This window comes from Papaver somniferum, chromosome 5 (assembly GCF_003573695.1).
Source record: "Papaver somniferum cultivar HN1 chromosome 5, ASM357369v1, whole genome shotgun sequence".
Classification (NCBI taxonomy): domain Eukaryota; kingdom Viridiplantae; phylum Streptophyta; class Magnoliopsida; order Ranunculales; family Papaveraceae; genus Papaver; species Papaver somniferum.
This window is the reverse complement of record NC_039362.1, coordinates 212,534,595-212,557,627: the sequence shown is the minus strand read 5'-3', so window position 1 is coordinate 212,557,627 and position 23,033 is coordinate 212,534,595. Positions and strand designations below refer to the sequence as shown.

Genomic DNA, 23,033 nt, shown 5'->3' with positions numbered 1-23,033 from the left:
TAGAGTAACCTCATACACTAATGCCTTTCTACTACAAATTCTAGTTTTCTTGGTCAAATGAAGCTTTTGGTAAATTCTTCAGACCTTCCATAGGTCTAAGACAAGGGGATACCCTATCCCCTTGCTTTTTTCTTTTCTATATGAAATCCCTATGTATAGGTATGGTTAATGATGAACAACTTGGCTTGATTCATAAAACTCAAATTTTTCTTGGAGCTCCACCCATCAGTCATGTTCTCTTTGCTGATGATTGTATGGTTTTATGCAAAGCTAAAATGCATGAATGCAATCATCTGGTGGATATCTTTAGCAACTTCATCAAGTCCTCTTGTTGGATGATAAATTTCTCCAAATCTAGAATTTTTTTCAGCAAAAACACTGATTTTAACATAGCCAAAAACATTAGAAACTTCATCAGGTTCAACGGATTGAAACTAAAGATAATACCTGGGATCTCCCCTATTCACCATCAGAAGTAAGATTCAGGATTTCAATCCCTGCTTAGACAAGCTGAATTTAGACTTGCTGGGTAGAGAAGTTAAAATCTATCCCCCAATTACATAGCCATTATGATTGCTAGTATCACTTCCACACCTCAAGAATTTTTCAGATGAATTGTTTCAAAATTCCTAAGAATACTTGTCAGGAGATTGATAAACTTCATAGAGACTTCTTATGGAAAAAATACCCTGAAGAACACAAAGGATTATACTTCATTGCTTAGAGCTATGTTTGCAGTCCTAAGGAGCTAGGAGGTCTTGGTTTTAACAACATCGAGTTCTTTAACAATGTTATGATCACTAGAATAACATGAAGACTAATATCTTAACCAGACTCTCTGTGGTCATCTACCTTGAAATCCAATCACTTTAAAGAAACTGATTTATATATCTGAACATCAAACCTAAAAAGACTGATGCTTGGATATGGAAAGGAATTTCGGAAGCGGTGGAAAATATCCAGAAATATTGCAAATGAGAGATAAGTAATGGTCAAAACATCAGAATACGGGAGGACATATGGATTCACAATAAAGAAGGGATCACAACAAAACCACAACACTGCCTAAATGACCTTATATTTCTCAGTCATGGGACATGCTCTTCTCGATAGTTCAATGAAGAAGACTAACTTAACATCCAGAACACAATATTTAACATTCAGGAGGAGGATGGAATCGTCTGGGGTCTCACTATTGATAGGAAAATCGTCAAATCCATTTATCACAAGAATATCAAATACAAGTACATAGATGATATCCCCAACTCATCTTGGGAAAGAATTTTGAAACTGGACACCACCACATCCATACAAATGTTCATCTGGAAGTGCGCTCATAGAATCCTACTTACCAATGCCAGGACTTCAAACATCGTCAACTACATTGATCTTATCTGCAACCTTTGCAAAAGTGCTAAATAAGATATAACCCATACTCTTATCTCTTTCCCTATGTTACCGAAGTTTGGATAAACCTATTTGGTGCTCAACACCAATGCTTTGGTGCTGCCACTAATTTCAATGACTGCCTAAACCCTTGTTTCCTTCCTCCCTATCAGTTTAAGGACTGGATACAAATCTTTGCTATTATCTGCTGGTTCATTTGGAAAGCTAGATATGATCCAGTATTCCATAAGACTAAAACTTCTGCAATAGTGACAGTTAATAAGATTAAGCATCATCTTTGTTCTTCTAATATGTAGAGTTATGCATAATCTCTATTATTAGAGATCTGAACAAGATACTATAGACAGAATTACTAATGACCATAAGCTGAAATTCAGTATCACTATCAGCATAATTTCCATTAGCCATGCCAAGATGGAAGGAAATGTTTACCACTCATTCTATACTAACTATGCTTTCATTATCATGGGATATATACATGAATCTGTGTGAGAACAAGAAGAATCAAAGATACATCCCCGGTGACAACAGAGCCAGAAGAGGAGCAAAACCAGCAGTAAGCTGGGCCAAAGAGTTGCAAAGAGTAAACATCAATTTCCAAGCAGAAGATGATGCAACTATGAAGGATCTAGAGAATGAATACAAGTCAAAAGTTCAAGGAAGATCCAATATGGGTTTTCATCAAATGAGGGATGGTAATTTCGAAGCAGTCGAAAGCGGATCAAAATTACTAAAGATCAAACTATAAGAAATTAAATTAGCTAGCTTAAACTCCTTTTCTAGTCACTTAGATAACTTCAACTGTAATGTCCAAACTTAACATTGTTACTTAGTATATTTTCAGTATGCAAGTAATGGCATTGGAAACTCTCAAAGATTGATGCATGATACTGGAGTCAACTCCGTAGACCTAACTTGTATAAGTTGATTTTCTACCTTTGAGGAGAACACTCTTTTCTTTTAAAGAAAAAAGAAAAAAACATCTTCCAAAACCACCCACCAAATAAGCAATATCTTAGTGACTATTAACTTTTTTATATACAATAAATAGGAAGCCCATTGTAAATCGCGTATAGGAATTAAGGGTGCACAGGAACCGAGCCGGACCGACGGACCGCGCCGGAATCGGTGGAACCGTACCTGATTTTGGACCGAACCGAGGAATGGGGTACATGTACCGGTCCAAAAAATAGGAACCGGGGTCTGGGGGTACAGGTACACGGTCCACTACAAGTACCGTGCCGTACCGGACCGAAAGTACCGAATATTAAGATCCATTAGATTTAGGGGATCATAGATTAATAATAGCCGTTCGATTAGAGGGGGGTATATAAGCCAACATAACAGAGCTAGGGTTTCTCTTATCAGTTTCCTTTCTTCTTCTTTTTTTTCCGTCTCCTCTCTCTGAGAAGGAGAAGAAGTGAAGAACTCCATTACCAAATCCATCTTCTTTGTTTCAAATATTCAATCATCTCTTAATTTCTCCCTCTTAGAAATCAGGTTCGTCATTTCTTTTGATTTGTTTCATCTTTTTTGTCTAATTTGTATTTAATTTTTTTATGCCTGTGATTGACGGATTTTTTTCTGCTGTATCATTGTATTAAAATTCAAGACTTCAACTCCACGATCTTCACTACACCACATCTCGATTTTGATTTTTGACTACTGGGTTCATTAAATCTCGATTTGGTAAGATTAAATCTAGATTTGTAGTTTCCATATCTAATGAAATGAAAAAAAAATTAGTTGATGTTATTTTTGTCTATCCTGAAAGTTTCTATTGATCTGATGACATGAATGAATTACCAATGTTATCATTTTGAAACCCTAAAGCCCTATTTTGCCTTTATTATGAATCATTTCTTCTCACTGGATAATTGAATCTCCTTTCAGAAAATTTCTTAATTGAATTTGTGTTTTCTGAAAGGCTAGTATCATTTTGATTACATATGTATCTGCTGTTATAGACTGAATTTGTTGCTGGCTTTATTAGGCTGTTCTGCTTAGGAATACCAATGTGCATGTGCTGCTCCTTCACTGAAAAACTCGTTGAGATCCGGTCTTACAAGGTAAGGCTCTCTTCTTTATGCCAATTGTTTTGCTGATTTGGTTCAAGTTAAAAATCTTGGTAACATCTAGTTTCAATAGAGAATGGGTACTAATTAGATTTTGGATTTATGGATTCAACTTGGTGTTTTGAATGCATGTTGTTTGTGTTCTTTAGATTTTTTTCCAGCAATGATTCTTGTTTGAATTGTGTATATATTATTTTTCAGTGACCAATCATTCATGGATGCATCAAGTCGAGCTAGGGATCAGAACATAATATGACGTCAAACATATACATTGCTGATATACATATTACATTATTACTTGTGTTTGGCAGTAATAGATATAGACTAATAGTTACTAACTGCTATTATTTGTTTTTGCAGCGTTACTTGGCCCTATCAACACTGATGCCACTACAAGTGCTGCTGACATGGATTAGAAAGATCAAGATTCAAGACTACTGCAGCACTAGCTGCAATGCTAGTTGTTCTTTTTTTTCTTCATATTTTCTCATTTTCAAGACTTAGTATGTGTGTCTGTGGCTACTGCCTACTGCTACTTGTTGTTTTTTCGGATTTTCAAGACTTTAGTGTGTGTGTTTGTCAGTTTGTGTGCTACTGCCTACTGCTACTTCTTTTTTTCAGATTTTCAAGACTTTGTTTGTTTGGTTTGCTAGTAATATTGCTACTTATTAGTTGGTGCTTTGTTTTTTGATTGAGATATTACTTAATATAATGAAAAACAGGTAAAAAACATGTACTTATGTTGTCAGAGAAAAAGACATATTTCTGTCTGGAAAAGTACCGACTGGTACCGAAACCGTACCTGGTACCGGACGTGTACCGAATGGTACCGGAACCGAGGTACAAGGTACAGGTACCGGTCCAAAATTTTGGAATCGAGGTTAGGAAGATACAAGTACTCGGTCTCTTCAAGAACCGAGCTGAACCGTACCGTGTGCACACTTAATAGGAATGAATACTTTCGTGCGCCGAAGTGTTTTAGAATAAGCTTTTGATACTTGAAAATAAAGGAAAAGCACCATTTGGATTCTGTTGGCATGTGAGTGCTTGTCTATGTTTCCTTATCAAGGTGTTTTTGATACTACCCTACAAGTGCCTTTTAGGTAGCATTGCCAAGATGGCACGCAAAATATGGTAAAAAAAGGAGAAAAAGATTTATGCAGTATTATATTCCTTGCTCACCATCTAATTAAATAAGTATAGAAAGATAAAGTCAGTTGTACCAACATACATTGTTTACCAGAAATAGAGATATCAAAACAAGCTCCAAGTGATGAAAAATTCTGCGGCCTCTGTTGGGCAGTCTCGACTCGATGTGATGAGGGCAGCACTAAGAGGGGAATGGAATGACATCATAAACTTTTATAACTTGCAGCAAGTGGAATCACCATCTAATAATATCGATATCGAAGATGACAACAACAACGTTCTAGTTAGTAACAATATCGATATGGAAGACGACCACAGCAAGGTTCTAGTTAATAATCTTACAGGGGATACCATTCTTCACCTATGTGCACAATGCCGCCAAACTCATGTTATGAAACAGCTGTTGAGAATATTTCCGGCGGCCAAAGTGTTACTATTGATGACTAATAGGAAGGGGAACACTGTATTGCATGAGGCAGCCAAGACCGGAATCGTGGAGATGGCTACGTTAATCTTGAAGAAAGAACTAGATGGTGGAGGAAATCAAGTGCTGATATCAGTCCCTAACTTAAACGGTGAGACGCCTATATACTGGGCGGCAATGTATGGACATAAAGATATGTTCTTGTTCTTAAATACAACTGCTAGTAGCAGAGAAATTACAAGCACATCCACATCCACATCAATGGTTGGCCCAATAACAACGAGGACTGATGGCTCAACAATTCTTCACGCTGCTGTTCTCGCTAAAGCTTACGGTAAGTATCATAACCTCATATACGTTGTTCTTGATACTGGGGTTTGCACATTGCTTTGAACATCTTTTTCACGAATTTAGAAAAAGATATTATTCAAGCTGATTTTGAGAACACTATATTGTTTCCGGCTTGTATTGATTGAGACCTCTATTTTGTCCTACATTATAGCCTGACCTCTATTTTTTGTTTGCCCAAACTATTACAAATGAAGGAGGACTTTTAACTACCAAGCAGCTTGTCTAAAGAAAGAAATGAACCATTACAAATGACTAGATTGTTTCTCTTCTGTAGTTTTATTGTTTGGCTTACCTATGTGCTACTGACTCAGATGTCGCAATGGAGATATTGGAGATTTACCCTGACATTGTTTCTAATAGAAATGCTGATGGCGCCACGGCTTCACATATTTTAGCACTGTCACCTTCTTCTTTCAAGAGTGGAACCATGTATTCTCAACAATACCTTGGGGCCACACCAATTGTTTTGGCACAATATGCTGCAGCTATTATTTACTCATGTAAGTTCCATGCATTTACATCCAGACTTTCACTATTACATATAAAGAGTTTCTAATTAATATGCCTAGCTTACATCTAAACAATTATTTCTTTAATTCCTTTGCTTCTTACTTCAGTTATCGAAATCGAGAATTATGAGATACATAATGCAGCTGTTCATAGAACACATCAACAAGGTTCCTCATTGAAGGAAAAATTCAATCTTTACTTCAGATCACTGTGTAAAGGTAAAAATTCAGATAACGTAAAATATGCCCGTTTATGAGAGTGTTCATATTTGCATCCTCGAAACTACAAAGAATCTTGAAACCAAATTTTATTCACTAAAATGTCAAATCTTCAGCCACAAGTATTTGATTATTAATTATCTACTACGTCTGCAGGTCTTCCTGTCCTTCAACTCATTTATAATGTAAAATTGAAGCACGCTTACGCAATCCAACTGCTTAGGAAGTTACTTGAAAAAGATCATGGCCAATGGACAATAAATTATGAAGACCCCACCTATGGATTGGATGACAAGTACAATGACCTCGAAAACCGACGTCCCTTGGTGACAATAACAACAAGGGTTACAACTTACAAAGTTAGAGAAAAGCCACTTATCTTGGCAACGAAATTGGGTATTGTAGAGATGTTTAAAGAAATAATTAAAGCATATCCAGAATCAATTGAATTTTGTGATGAAGAAGCAGGAAGAAATTTGTTGCACTTAGCAGCAGAATACAGGCATGAGCGCTTAATAGAATTTCTGAAGTCATCGTCAACTAACTCAAAGAGGAACTTGGACATTTTGGTCGTCGGAATTGATAGAGATGGTAACACGCCACTACATGCTGCTGCTAAGCTTGGAAAACATAAGCCATGGCACATTCGCGGAGCAGCACAGTGGATGCAGTGGGAGTGTGTTTGGTTTCAGGTATGTAATGCTTATAATACGTATACAGATACGCACACACAAATATATATACTGGTGTACACAGTAATCAATAATCATTATTGTTGGGTTATATGCAGCGGGTAAGACGTATGCTTCCACCACATATGCTAAGAATTAAGAATTCCAATGATCAATATGCTTACCAAGTATTCACTGAAACACATTCAAATCTTAGAGAACAAGCCGAGAGATGGTTAAAAGAAGGATCAAATAACTGTATGTTGATATCAGCTCTAATAGCAACTGTGATGTTTGCATCTGCCTTTACTGCACCTGGGGGAAACGACTCGCAGTCAGGTCGTCCAGTCTTACTCAGGAACCAAGATTTCACATTATTTCTTCATTACGTTGGTTTATCCTTGTTCTTTTCTCTCATAGCTTTGGGTTTATTTCTCACCATCCATGCGGCTCCCTTTAACGAACACGACTTCTTTTTTCGACTGCCTTTAAGAATCGTGTTTGCTATAACTGCTTTGTTCAATTCAGTTACTTTCACTGTTTATGCATTCTTCCAAACGTGGTTTCTTATCACTGGCTGGACTTTCCGTTTAGGCTTGCTTCTCTTTGATATGGGATTATCTACGCTGGCGGTTCTCTTCTTTGCTGAATTATACGTGGATATCATAGTGGGATTTATCCGTTACTTGATCGACATTCTTTTCATTTAGCAACAAACAATAATTATGTTAGGCTACTGTAAATATTACATTATGTGCCGGGTTTCCATGTTTCTGTGCAATAGGAATATAATTATGTCAGGCTACTGTAAGTATTATATAATGTGTCGGGTTTTCATTATCATCAAGAGAATAAAGTTCCATGGGTTGCTTCTTTAGCAAGATGTCAAAGTACCCTTAAGGGTCATTGCCAATTTGCTTAGTCTTTTGTATTGTTCTTTGCTTGTAATTCAGGGTTTTGATTTCGTTATTGAATTTGATTGATCCTGCCAAGTAAAATCAACTATTTCAAAATAACACACTCTCTCCGTCGGTCTCATAAATATCCGTCCCACTATAGTTGCATAAATAGAATTTTCATTTTTCAAATTTGTCATATCATACGGCTCCACTAGCCACATGGTGCCGGGCAATATTTAGTTGAACACCTTGGCTTCGCATAGTAATGTCAACCCTGAACACCTTGGCCTTGCAGAGTCAATATTCCGTTGTTTTCCTATAGTTCGCATTGACACAGTCATACATGCTATTCTACTTTGGACGGAAATATTATGCCGGACAGAACAATTCAGGTGGTGATGTAATTCAGGCGAGATTTTGATGAAAACTGCCCACCCCGAACTAAGCAATACACAAGAAATTGGAACCCATTATTGTAAATCCTAATAGTAAATCACGTTTACTTTAGGAATACTTTAGTGCACATAAATTTATTTTTTAATCGGCAGGACAAAATTGCTTTAGGAAAAGCCTTTGTACTTGTGCAAAACAAGAAGAAAAATGAAAAAGGAAAAACATTTGAATATTGTTGCATCAAGGAAACGGAAAGCATTTCAGGTAGCATTTGCCGAGAGGGTAGAGGTGTAAATTGGGTTGTGCCAGCACGAGCACAGCCCAGCCCAGCACAGCACGAGCACAGCCCAGCACATCACGTTAAAATCGGAGCCCAGCCCAACTCATCACGTGATTTAGCTAAGCACGGCCCAGCACGTTAGTTTCATGGGCGGTGCTGGGTTAGCCTAATCGGCACAATAGCACATCACAACACGCGGCACGGATAAACATGTGGCCCAACCCAGCACAACACGTTAAGAAAGCACGTCATAGCATGCACAAATATATAATATAACAAGGTATAGTACATCACATTTTGTGTATATTTTACAAAAGAATCACTATTCTAGCTAGTTTTGAGTACCCATTTTCTAACGTTGTAGGTGTGTCAATTACATTCGGACACATCAAATATACCCAACAGCCCGGACGTTAAGACCAACTATAGAGATGAGAAGTGATAGGAGAGCGAGAGTAAGGCCTAACAAAAAGCCCAGAGGCGCAAAATATACACTTTTTAAATTTGTGTCTTATCTAGCAACAAAAAAAAAAGGCACATCTTGATTTTCTTGTATCTTATTGTGTCTATGTATAGCTAATTGTTTCTCAATCTAGCAAGTTCCCGTACGTTTTATCAAACCAATACAAACTCCACTCAGTACAACTGGAGATACGTTATATAATCACAGTATTTCACTCACTGATGCTACAGAATACAAAAGCACTGTTGGTGCTTTACAATACCTGACATTTACTCGTCCTGTTTTGGCCTATGTTGTTATCAAGGTTTGTCAATTCATGCATAATCCAACTGAATTTCATTGGAGTTTAATTAAATATATATTATGTTATTTAAAACATACATCTACTTATGGTATATATCTTCAACCAGCAACTAACTTACAGTTTACATTTACTGCTTATACGGACTCTGATTGGGCTGGTTCTTCGGACGATCGTCGTTCTACAAGTGTTTATTGTATATTCTTAGGTGGTAATATTATTTCGTGGAGTGCTCGTAAATAAAAAACAGTTTCTCGTTCCAGTACCGAAGTTGAATATCGAGGTCTTGCAATTGATACTACAGAGATCATGTGGATTCAATATCTTCTTTCAGAATTACATATGTCCACTAAATCTCCTCCTGTGTTATGGTGTGATAATCTTGGAGCAACTTATCTTACTGTATTAATCCTGCTCGAACAAAACACGTAGAAATAGACTACCATTTTTTTCGTGATCAAGTTGCTTCGAAACAACTGGATGTTCGATTTATTTCCTCCAAAGACCAGGTAGCAGATATATTCTCAAATCCTCTTTCTAAAGATCGGTTTATAACTTTAAAAACCAAGCTGACGGTTCAAGATGATCTGTTACGCTTTTTTTTTTCTTTGAAATGGAAAAGATATACTGAAAAAAAGAAAAGATATGTACAAAGTATATACAAGGTCAATAGACCATCTGAAAGAGCAATATCTACAGCTCTACAGACTCACTATATCCTCCCACTGATGCGTACTCTACGAAACAGTAAAGTTTTTAAAGACATTTGAATTTGTACTCCAAAAATGAATCCATTGTTTTATAGCCATATCAAGCTCATAGGTAGATTTCGCCCTGCCACCATGAACTCTTTTATTTCTCTCATTCCAGACTTCCCATCATAGCGCAAATGGCAGCAAATGCCACACTGTCTTGATCATTACCGACGCTCTTTCCAATTTTCAACCTAGCATCAGCGCATTGAACTGCAATGGCATCACCCAGTTGACCTTCAAAGATGCTATAAAATACTCCCAAAGTTTTGCAATCACCGTACAATGTATGAAAAGATGCTCCAAAGTTTCCACCTCATTGTTGCAGAATAAGCACAGGTTCGAATTAATTATCACCCTCCTGTGTTGCAACATAGATCTTCTTGGAATAGAGTTATGAAGAGATGCCCAGAAAAGGGAAAGTCCCTTGGGAGGGACACAAGTAATCTTCAAAACACTCTGACCACCCCATGACCCGTTACGCTTGCGAGAGGGTGTTAGGGATACGTCTATGACGTGATACTCAAGTTATCAACAATGATTTAGAACGCATTATACATAAAATGTTTTTTTTCTATGATACCTTATGTTAAGCAATACTTGTGTTGGAAGTCTTGAAAGTATGTATAAATATATGTCCTCGTTGAATGATCTAATATGCATAGAAAATAAATAAGAAGTTCTACTTCTCTAAAACTCTCTTATCCCTTTTTTAACCTAAACCAAAACAATACTTAAACTCAATTTAGGACAGTTTTTTTAAAACCGAGGGAGTATTATTTTAAACTAAAAAAGATTTTTTTTATCAAACTACCTAAATCGATTTCTTTTAAAACCATATTTATTTAAAATGATTACATAATTGAATTTTTTATTCAAAATATTACAATTGTTTATTTTTCAGAGGTACCGCAAATTCAACCAGGATCAAGCCATTTCAGAGGCTATATATCACGTGTAAACGTAATAATTAAGTAAGTGTTCCGATTATGGTTATGGTTTTTGTATTTTGGCTACCTCTACTTTTGCTAAGCTCAGTGATGAGATTGGAGAATTAAATGGCTAGTCATGACGCCAACTCTAATGTAGGTAGTTCTTTTTTTTCCCATAGATTAGAAAATTTCATTCAAAAGGGTATAGGAGTTCAGCTTGTCGCTCGATAATAAAATTTTAATAGTTGTAGAAAAAGGTTCGTTGAGACTTGTGAAGATTTTCGATTTTAAACTTAATTATTATAATTAAAAATGAAGAAAATTAAACAAAGTTGATTATAGAGAGACCGGGGCTAGGATTCCACTATTTACCAATACCAAGTGATTTAAATTTACTAATTATAATCATACAATTCACACGTTAAGTTGATTTTAAATTATTGCAAAAGTGGATTTTTTAGAAATAACAATTGTTAACCCAAAGCATGAGACATCAAAACCCTATGCTAAGCGTGTTCCATCAATTAAAACACAATTGTTTAACAAAAATCATAAAATCTATTTTCAATCTAGGCAATTAATCATAAGATCGCAAAAATTAAATAATTAGCAAATCCTACTTTGTCATTGGCAAAATAACTTCTTACGTCGCCCTAGAGGTTGAAGTTTAGCTCTCCATTTTTACAAGAATGAAAAACTAAAAAGAATAAAGAAAAGAAAATTTCTCAACTCTCTCCTCCATTGGCTACTCAATACCCTTTATATACACTTCAAAATCAAACATACTCGGCAATAACTCCAAATAATCTTTCATTAATCCTTTTATTCTCTAGTACTAGTTAAGGAAATAATTTCTTATTCTTCTCTTCTTCACACTTATATTGGTGACTAACACACTCCAACATACTGAATACATGTTGTAGATAGAGTAAAACACTTGCAAGCCACACGCATTTTCCAAAAATAATAAAGAAAATTCGACAAATATTCTTTCCTCCATGTTTAAAGAAACATGATACTCTCAATAAACTCGTGTAGTATATTCTTCCAAAAATTATTTTCAAGAATGAAGATGAAGAAGAGCCCCCTATCCAAAACACGGATTCGTATAGTAACGGGGGTTCCCATATTCAATTGTTGGGTGACCTTATCAATTTCTCCGGGTTAACACTTTTTGAGTCAATTTTTTCCACAAAAGTTTATTTCTTCAAAAACACCTATTAAGACATAAAAATACCATAATAAATAAAAAATCGAGTACCAACAAAACATAGAATTGAGATCAGATCAGACACAATAATGTGTCTATCACTAGACTCCTTACCAACTTCTTGTAAATTGAAATATTATTTTTAATTTCAATCTCATATTGGTAAAAAAAATATTATTTTTTATTAAAATTACATTTGCATAAAGAAATCAATGAAAAATACTACTCCATATTTATTATTAGAGTCAAAATGAGTATTACTAATATATTCTTCAAATGAGAGTGAAGCGTTATTTGCTTTGGAGAATGTAAATATTCATTTATTTTTAAATTTTTCTCACTACAAGTACATTCTCTAATTTAGATAGCCATTCTCTCTCGTATATATTTAATATTTTCTCATGTTAAGGATTGACTCTTATCTTGTAAAGCACAAGATAACAAAACCCACATGAAAAATAAAATATTAATTTAGTGGTTTTCGAAAGCTAGTAAAATGAAATGAGGGTTTAGAGCTTGTCCAATGGTAGTGTGGTTAGTTTCATCCGTGGCATTGTGGGAAGACATCCTTTATCTTATATGACAATTAATTTTTCTAATACAAGGAGAAAAAAAAATCTTTCTCCAACCCATCTATCTTTTAACTTCTTTGTTGCCTTGTCATCTTCTTATCTTCATAGTTTATTTGGTTTGATAATATTAGCAAATATATTAAAATCTCTATTTTTCTGGAGTTAGTTGATACATGTACAACGTCGTACTTCTTCCCCGACCTCCAATTAAGTAGCAGTGATCAGTCCAAAACCATAGGCTATTTAGATTGCAATTGCATGGGATATTCCATTACCGGCATCACAAACAACAATTTTCTCCTGTTATATGAGAATTATATTATCCTTTGATATTCATGATAATTCTGGTTGTGGAAACATTAAAGATATTGTCTTGACTTATGAGGCTATCATTCAAAAAAAAAAAAAGTATGATAAAAGAACCACTGATTGGCTTTATACCTTAAATTTATGATAGTAAAAAAGTATGACACTGGATTATTTCCCCCCTTACCAACATCCGATTTTGTCACTTGTTAATGTTCATATATAATAGTTCCCAAAGACAGATCAACAACCCAAGATATCATCACCTGCTTAAAAAAAAAAATAATGAAAAGAAGATCATCACCCTTTTAAGAAATTTGCTTTTGAAGTTACAGATGATATGGATTGTCTCAAAGAGAGATGGGGAAGGAAGAGGGAGAAGAAGTAAAAAAGTCGTGAAAATCAGATTTGAGATTTGGCATACCTAATTTTTACGGAAAATGGGTCATTTATCCAAATATTTTTAAAACATGTTTCAAATGGATGAGTAAAAATTAGTATGGGTGAAATGAAAATACCAAGGATGAAACTGGATTCCTGGATGCATCCTGATGTAAATTAAAAATAAGAAAAAGTATTTGAAAATGGGTAGGATGAAACTGTTTACATCCTGGCTATTTTTAAATTTTTGTCCATTTAAACAGTATTAAAATCTAAATGTCCTTTTCACCCAGGAATTGTTGATTTTCGTCTTTTTAACCAATTTTGTGTAATTTTTAATGAAAAATATTCTTTCTTTTAATGAAAAATATTTGTTTTAAATGGAAAAAGAGTTTTTAAATAAGAAAATACTGATTAGGATGGATAACATCTTCTTGGTGAACCTCTAAAACAAGAGGTTGAGCAAGAGGATGTCAATATAAAAACATGCAATGTCATCTAATAGTTAAAGAGGTTATGGTTGGAGATATTTAAAAAAAAAAATGAAAGTGAATCCTACGTAGATGAAGAGGTTTCCCTCACACACATTCCATTGGAGAAGCTCTCAGGATTCAGAAATATACACCTCCGATTTTTAGGAGGTGCATGCACAAGCTTCCACTGGTAATTGATAATAGTTTGCACATATCTAGGTTCACCTTTGAACGAGTCCCACAAAATAATTCAAGTAAAATTTAGATTAGATTATCGTATATTGTGCTTGGATAGGATACCAAAATAAAAAAAAAATAATCTCAAAATCAGAGGAACCAGAATAAAGAAACAAAAAATCTAAACCGACCAAGAAAAAACCGTGAGAAAAAAAACCGTGTCAAAAACTCTCACAAAACAGGATCCTCTGCTATCTTTTGCGGGCCCATCGGGACCCACCAAAATAATCTCTGAGAACTTTTCAAAATCTCATGTTTTTGTGTGGTTTACCCACACCGTATGTTTAGAACCACTGATAAAGAAAAATTACTTTGTGTAAAGAACAATTACTTTACACAAAGTTGATATTTTTGGTTACAGAAGTCATATTTGAATTGGCTTCCAAATGAACTTCAGGCTTTTCTACTTAGTTAAATCAAAAAATAACCTTTCAAGATATATCTAAACACCCTGTTAGCGTCTCCAAAGACCACACTTGGTGTCTACATGTATACAAGAAACTGGGAACCCATTGCAAGTCACATTCAGGAATGTATACTTTGGCGCACAGTAGAGCTTTAGAATAAGCTGTTGGTATTTGCAAGTTGCATATAAAGGAAAAGCAGCATTTGGATTCTGTTGGCATATGAGTGCATGTCTCTGTCTCCTTATCTGGGTGTTTTTCATACTACCCTACTGTGCCTTTTAGGTAGCATTGCCCAGATGGCACGCAAAATATAGTAAAAAAACAGGAAAAGGTTTATGCGATATTATATTCCCTGCTTACCTTCTAATCCTTGCTTACCTTCTAAATAAGTATATAGAAAGATAAAGTCAGGGTTGTACCAACAGACAGTTTACCAGAAATATAGAAAGATATCAAAACGAGCTCCAAGTGATGAAGAATTCTGAAGCCTCTAATCAGAAATTTCGACTCGATGTGATGAGGGCAGCACTAAGAGGGAAATGGAATGACATCGTAAACTTTTATAACTTGCAGCAAGTGGAAAAATCATCTAACAGTATCGTTATTGAAGATGACAACAACAACGTTCTAGTCAGTAATACTATCGATATGGAAGACGACGACGGAAAGGTTCTAGTTAATAATCTTACAGGGAATACCATTCTTCACCTGTGTGCACAATGCCGCAAAACTGATGTTATGAAACAGCTGTTGAGAATTATGCCGGCGGCTAAAGTGTTACTATTGATGACTAATAGGAAAGGGAACACTGTATTGCATGAGGCAGCAAGGACCGGAATCGTGGAGATGGCTACGTTAGTCTTGGAGAAAGAATTAGATGGTGGAGGAGATCAAGTGCTGATATCAATCCCTAACTTAAACGGTGAGACTCCTATATATTGGGCAGCTATGTATGGACATAAAGATATGATGTTATTCCTTAATACAAATGCTAGTAGCAAAGGAATTTCTGAACATCCACATCCACGTCAATGGTTGGCCCATTAATAATGAGGACTGATGGCTCAACAATTCTTCACGCTGCTGTTCTTGCGAAAGCTTATGGTAACAAATACTATAACCTTATATAGGCTGTCTTCGTTTTTGCACGTAGCTATCAACATCTTTTTCACGAATTTAGAAAAAGATATCATTCAAGCTGATTTGAGAAGTCTGTATTGTGTCCAACATTGTAATGCTTGAGTCCTCTATCGTGTCCTACATTATAATATAACGTTGTGTGAGTACCATTAGCTTTTTTATTTTTTTTTGAAACATGACTTCCTAATAACTAGTAGTGCTTGTCTAAAAATAATATAATTTCCTCATTTTTTCTCTTCTTTACTTTTATTTTGGTTTACCAATTTTCCAATGATTCAGATGTGGCAATGGAGATAATGGAGATTTATCCTGACCTTGCTTCAAATTGAAATGGTGATGGCGCCACGGCTTCACATATTTTAGCGCTATCACCTTCTTCTTTCAAGAGTGGAACCATCATGTACTCTAAACAGTACCTTGGGGCCACGCCGTTCGTTTTGGCCGAATATGCTGCAGCTATTATATACTCATGTAAGTCCCATTCTAGGCTTTCACCATTACACAAAAAGAGTTTGTAATTAACATGCCTTATATCTAAACACTTCTTTCTTTAATTCCTTCACTTCTTATTTCAGTTATCGAAATCGAGAATTAGGAGACATATAATGCAGCTGCTCATAGAAAACTTCAACAAGATTCCTCATTAAAGGACAAATTATCTTTACTTCAGATCACTGTGTAAAGGTAGAAATTTACATAACGTAAATATGCTTGTCTATGAGAGTGTCGATATTTGCATCCTTGAAACTACAGAGAATCTTCAAACCAAGTTTTATTTATTAAAAAGTCAAATCTCCAGCGACGGTTATTTAATAGTTATTAATCATCCACTAAATCTGCAGGTATTCCTATCCTTAAACTCATTTACAATGCAAAATTGAAGCACGCTTATGCAATACAACTCCTTAGGAAGTTACTTACAAAAGATGTTGGAGAAAATGAGTTATTTAATAAATGATTTTTTGATCTTGGTGTGGTTTGATCTCATGACCTAAGGGTCTAAGGATACTCACTCATTTTTGAGTGAATGAAATGGAAGCTTTAATCCCACATTGTGGAAAACTAAAGAGGTGCTCCACTATATTACCATGTTCTCATGGATATGTTGCAAAACAATGTGGGTGGAGCGGGTAGGGCGAAAAATACATGTTTCGATCCATGCCCCTGCACCAAGGCCTTGTCTACTTGAAATTATTTTTTGCAAGTTTTTAACTTGATAAATAACTTATTTAAGAGTTTTATTTATGAAAAAAATTCCTTTTTTGTGTTTAATTGTTTTACAAGAAACAAAACTCGTTTTATAAGAAAAAACCTAAACCTAACTTGATTTGCAAGTTAATTTTCCTATAAATACAACTCGAAAATCTCTTTTCAAAACACACAAGCAGCGACCATCTCTAGGTCTACTTTTCTTTATCTTCTTGCTTTTATTTTCGTGTGGCGTTTTACTTCTATCCCCGTTGCTGAGTTTAAAAGTGGGTAACTTGTATTGTGCTAATACAAGTTATATCGGGCAGTCTTATCTTGGACACATCTTCGCACGTTGGGGTTTAGCATTATTTTAGAGTATACCCGCGAACTAATGTGTTAAGGACAACTTGTTGAACCTGTGATTCTGCCCTCATCAATTTGTTCGTGGTAGAGTTGTTTGATACGGTTCTTTATATGTCAACATATAATGCTAATGTTACATATACAGATAAGCACACACACATTTATATATTTATACACCGATGTACATAATAATCATTACTGTTGAGTTATATATAGCTGGTAAAACGTATGCTTCCACCACATATGCTCATGTTGAAGAATTACAATGAGCAATATGCTTACCAAGTATTCACTGAAAGTCATATAGATCTCAGAGTACAAGGTGAAAGGTGGGTGAAAGAAGGATCAAATAATTGTATGCTGATATCAGCTCTTATATCAACTATGATGTTTGCATCCCCCTTCGCTGCACCTGGGGGAAACGACTTAGAGTCAGGTCGTCCAATCTTACTCAAGAACCAAGATTTCATACCATTTCTTAATTGCGTAGGTATATCCTTGTTCTTTTCTCTCGTATATTTGGGTTTATTTCTCTCCATCCATGCTGCTACTTTAACGAACACGACTTCTTTTTCCGACTGCCTTTAAGATTGGTATGTGCTATAACGGATTTATTCAACTCAGTTACTTTCGCGGTTTGTGCATTCGTACAAACGTGGATGCTTATAACTGGATGGACATTCCCTCCAGGCTTACTTATCTTTGACATGGGATTAGCTGGAATGGGGTTTCTCGTCTTAGCTGTGTTATACTTAGATATCATAATGGTCTTTATCCGTTACTTGCTCGACATTCTTTTCATTTAGCATCTAACAAATTAACAATAATGAAAGGAGAACCATATTTTTGTGGAACAAAAATATAATAATGTCAGTCTATTATATGTCTGGTTTTCAACATCAAGAGGATAAAGTTCCATGAGTTGCTGCTCTAGCAGGATGGAAAATTAGTCAAAGTAAGAGATTATTTTGTTATCAACTTTTAAGTTTCATTGCACATTTGTTTTGTGTTTTGTTTTGTTTTGTTTTGTTTTTTTTGCTTGTAATTCTGGATTTTGATTTTGTGTTTCCCTTTTATAGCCTGGCTAAATTGGGGCCTATATCACTTAATTGCGGCCTATAGCTACATGATAAAAAAGGTCATTAGAAATCACCTTCACACTATCCCTTATCATAATAATTATCTATGTACCTATTTTACCTCTGATGAATTAGCATTAATTAATCGTATTAGGGGTTAATTATGTTCCGGATGTAAGATTAACTAATGCTAGAGAGTTAGTTCTTCAAAACATCAAACATTTTGATTTTTTTTTTTTTGAAAACAATACTCATAATTAGTTTATGTTCATGCACTTGTAAACCGATTCTGGGTTGGTGTTATCAAAAGTAACAGAGGACATCTATAATCGGTTAATGTTGACATGTATACAATCCGATTTTTTTAATCAGGGTTTACATATTATGTGTATAAACCGATTGTTTCCTTCCATACGATTTTTTTTCATTCATTCCATTATTATTGCAGGATGCATTTAGCACATGCATCAAGCCTTTAAACCTCTAGGCGACCCTAGAGGACGAGTTATAATCTCGTGAGGCTTTACATAGAGGTCTACCCACAAAACCTATATAAAAAATTCTAAAGCCATTAATCTTCCTCCGAAGACGATACACAATCCAAGTAGTCCGGGTCATCCTTCGGGATTTTTTCTACCAAGAAGTGATAGCTTGCATCGAATGCGAATGCTTCCCCCTTTTCCTCCAAGTAGCGCTTCGTGCTACAAAAACACAAAAACAAACTTAGCGCTTCGTGCTACAAAAACACAAAAACAAACTTACATTTGTTAGTGGTGTTTCATTGGAAGAGAAAACAACACGGGTTACGTAAAACAAACTACAAAAATACTTACAAATTGTTCAATGGACAAGTTGAAGGGGGAGTATTATAAATACAAGGTTGGATAGCTCAATAATAAAGTATCACATTTTCGATGACTAGGTGCCATCATGGACTTGTTAAACACTTATTCCATTAGGATTTCCAAAGTCTTGGCTAAATTTTTTTTGTACTCTACCCCAAAAGGTTACAGAATCCACCCTCATGGAGGATTGACGTCTAACTCGAGTTTCCGCGTACCATACTCTGGTGATTGCGAAATCTTCGTTTGAATCAAATTATGTCATTTCCTGTATGTGGAGGTATGAAATGAGTAGTTGTGGAGTATATGGAGTGAAGGGGAATTAAATGATCAATTTTGGGGTAAATGGGGTCCAAGGGTGAGGTCTCTATTTATAGAGAAATCCTCTAATAGCTATTTTTTTTCGAAAAACATGAACAATTTAGTATAATCGGTCTACTCGAAGGTCTGTATAACCCGTTCGTGTTTTTATGCCATAGGAAATCGGTCTTTATTGTGAGCAACATAAACCGATTAAACACATGTTAACATTTTGAATTTTCACCGATACTGAGCGGTTTATATATATTCATACGTGAACTGATTCTAGATTGAAAACCATAGAGAAAAAATATATAGCTTGAACAATCAGTTTATGTTGACATATCGAGTAGACCGATTTTTGGCTTGTCAGGATAGAATTATCGAGCAACATATAATTATAATTAAAACTTCAAGTGCATTAAGCTCAACACAGAGATGATCCAAAATACAAAGCTTAACCATCCCAAAAGACTTAAAACAACCACATGTCTTATAAACTTAAAGTTTTAATATTTAAAAGATAAACTTAAAAACTTAAAGAGCACCAGGAGCATTTGCAGCAGCAACAACATCAAGAGCAACATTACCACCACCGCACCAGCATCAGGAGCAGCTGCAGCACCAACAACATCATCATTATCAAGAGCAGCAGCTTGTGCATCACCCATGGGTATACATTCAGCCATTTCTTCAAACATACCTTCCAATTCTCTGTGGCGATCCCTCTCAGCTGAAATTATGTTTCTCCCTATCCTGGAAAACCTCATGACCTTAAGAAGCTCTTCTAGTGCAAGATGGTCAATCAATGCGAGGGATTGTTCAAGACGGATCTCACCCCCAAAAGAAAACTTATAGAGGCTTCTTTCTGGCACTCTTTGTGGTTCCCTGAGAATATCCTCCAAGGTGAGCTCTCAAGTGTCCGAAGTCCATATCTAAATAAAAAATAAACAAAAAAGAAGTAAGAAATAGGTAGAAACATATGTAATCCGATTCTGAACAACAAAACACACAGGAATGTCAAACATAACAATCGATTTATGTGGTACATGTATAAAACCCGATTAAGGGAAGGAATCTGAAGAGACTTTCTTGATCGGTAAATTAACAAGCACATAAAACCCGATTATGGGTTAGCATAATTTTAAAAAAAAAACCTTTACCAGAATCGGATTATTCCAAATAAGATATAAACCGATTTTGGGGATATATCTTCATATTTCATTTCCAAACTCAGAATCGGTTGATGTTAATCATCATGTAAACCGATTACTGTGCATGCTCTTCATGGACGAAAACAAAACCCAAAATCGGTTTATTCGGTATGTCAACAAAAACCGATTCTGGGTGTAATAAGAGATTTTGATTTTTCAAAATCGGAGATTTAAACATGTAAATCAATAAAGATATGAAGAATCATAGAATGGGTTGATGGAGATTTACCTTTTCCTTGGGTTGATCAAAGATTCGTTGGAGAAGAGGATGAAAATTAGGGTTTTGAGAATTTTGAAAGATTAGGATGAAAATAGAATCTTTTTTTAAGTTTAGTTTTTTTCTTTTTCAGATTTACTGAAAATGGAAAAATTAAAATTTATATTGTTACAGGGCCTACGTCCCATGGATGTGCGGTCCAAGTACATAATTAGGGTTGTATATAAAGAATACTATGTAATGCTTCTATTCTAATCTCCTAATAAGATTCTTCTTCTTCTTCTTCCTCTTATCTCTCCATGTTTCACTGTAATTCTCCTCAAACACGTTATCATGCACGATGATATACTGCGGAGCTATATCGGATTGATTGATTATTTTTTTCCCTACACGGATTAGCATCAAGGTGATATCGCTGGAATCAAATCAGATAAGTTGAATCTATTTTGCTATATATATATTTTTTTCTTTTTCTTTTTTCCTAGTGTTTTTGATTTGGGCATATTCAGGAAAATTGATTGGAATCTGTTCTATACCCAATAATCGAGTGATTATTATATTTTAACTTATTATAATTTATTCGTACGTTAAAATTAAAATAATATATTTGTATATTTGGGCGTGAAACTTGATTTGATTATGTGTTGCAGTTGATCACAACTTTTGTGCGTCTGTTGATGTCAGTTCATCGTTAGCAACTACACAATTTTTTGTGTATCTGTTGATGTCTCAGTTCGCCGTTTGCAATTTTCTGGGAAAGGAGAAGAAGTCCAGCCAATCTGATCCAGTCACACCCGGTCCAGGAAAGTTACAAATTTGGCCCATTTCGTGGAATCTTCAATCTCAGGTGCAGGTATGATTCGAATTTCCGTCATCATTAGGTCAATCAAAATACGTTACTGTAAGAGGCGATTTTAGGATTTTATTTTATCACATGCGATAGTACATATGATCTATTTGCATTTAGTTAACCATTTAAAAAATAAAAAAATCAATCATATGTCGGCCATTAACATAATTGATCTAACGTTATTAATGGCCATCTAGATGCTATGATTCCATAATAATTTATATACTAACCTGATATGACACGTTTGTTATGTATGATACAAACTACCAAGTCATCCAATGCACACACATGGAGATTAAATTGTTGATGTGAGTTTTCATTTGTATTTAGTTTTAATTTAAAATTCATTAAAATTGTGAGGTAAAATTTGGGTGATGTGTGAAAGTGTTGTTATTCTTCTGTCTTCTCCATGTGTTCTAAGGCTTCTAGTTGCCTAACGTGATTGATTATTTGGTTTGGTTGATTCACATGCTTGAGAATTATTTACACATCATGATACATGATCTTATCATGTTTCACACCCATTGATTCCCTGTTTCGATACAAAATCAACTTTGAGCTCATGTTGTTAATATTTATCTGGGAATGCTACTGTCATTTCTTTTTGTATGCATGGGCTCGGGTTTAAACCAGTCGATGACATAAAAGCAAACATGCACCGGAAAAAAATGGTAAAAATGACATTTTGGACGTTCAGAAGTATTTAGCACCATGATTGTATTTTTAATGTGGAAACCATTTTTTTCTTGCCAAAAGGGGTATATATTTCTTCACAAAATCTTCTGTCAATGACAATGCACCGTCTAAAAGGTGGAGCTACATATACCCTATGCTTTTAAGCACATGTATTCTAATTTTTGTGGAAGAACTCATAAAAGACGATATGAGTCAGAAATTATTTTTTTCTATTTTCTACTTCATCTATGATACTAACGAACCAGTATATGTTGAAGTATGACAATAAGAGAATTATCTTTAGTAATCTATTCAACCTAAAGTAATTGGTTGATATGTGTAGTTAGATTCTCTTGGCCTGTTGAGATAAAGAAATTTCTCAAATTAAGCTTAATGTAGCAAAATTGAAAATGGAAAGAATCCCGAGGTAATGAAGGTTAGACGTACCGACTCATATAAAGCATGTGAAAAATGACATATGTATCATGAGACAAAGATGTACTTTCGTCTTCGGTAGTAATAACACCAATACACTATCAATCGAGCATGGGATCAGCTAAAATGTTGTAGCTCCCATCATAAATGAAAAAGTAGGAAATGCAACTGGTCATATGTATCATAGTAGCAACAAGAACTTTGCCGGACCAATTGACTATCTTATTCATTTGAACTAGATCCACTATCTGCACCTATGGAATGAAAACGCGAGACATAAATTCTCTAAAGCACTTGAGATATATTGGGTAAAACG

General features: G+C 35.1%; 1 protein-coding gene across 1 annotated transcript; it reads left to right on the top strand.

Annotated features, from left to right (window-relative positions):
• The first annotated feature begins 4,755 nt into the window (after window positions 1–4,755).
• LOC113280721 lies at window positions 4,756–7,600 on the top strand. Its single transcript, XM_026529308.1, has 5 exons — window positions 4,756–5,389; window positions 5,718–5,906; window positions 6,024–6,134; window positions 6,291–6,826; window positions 6,925–7,600. The coding sequence occupies exons 1-5, from the start codon at window positions 4,756–4,758 to the stop codon at window positions 7,513–7,515; spliced, it is 2,061 nt and encodes a 686-aa protein (XP_026385093.1). The 3' UTR covers window positions 7,516–7,600.
• Window positions 7,601–23,033: the final 15,433 nt, after the last annotated feature.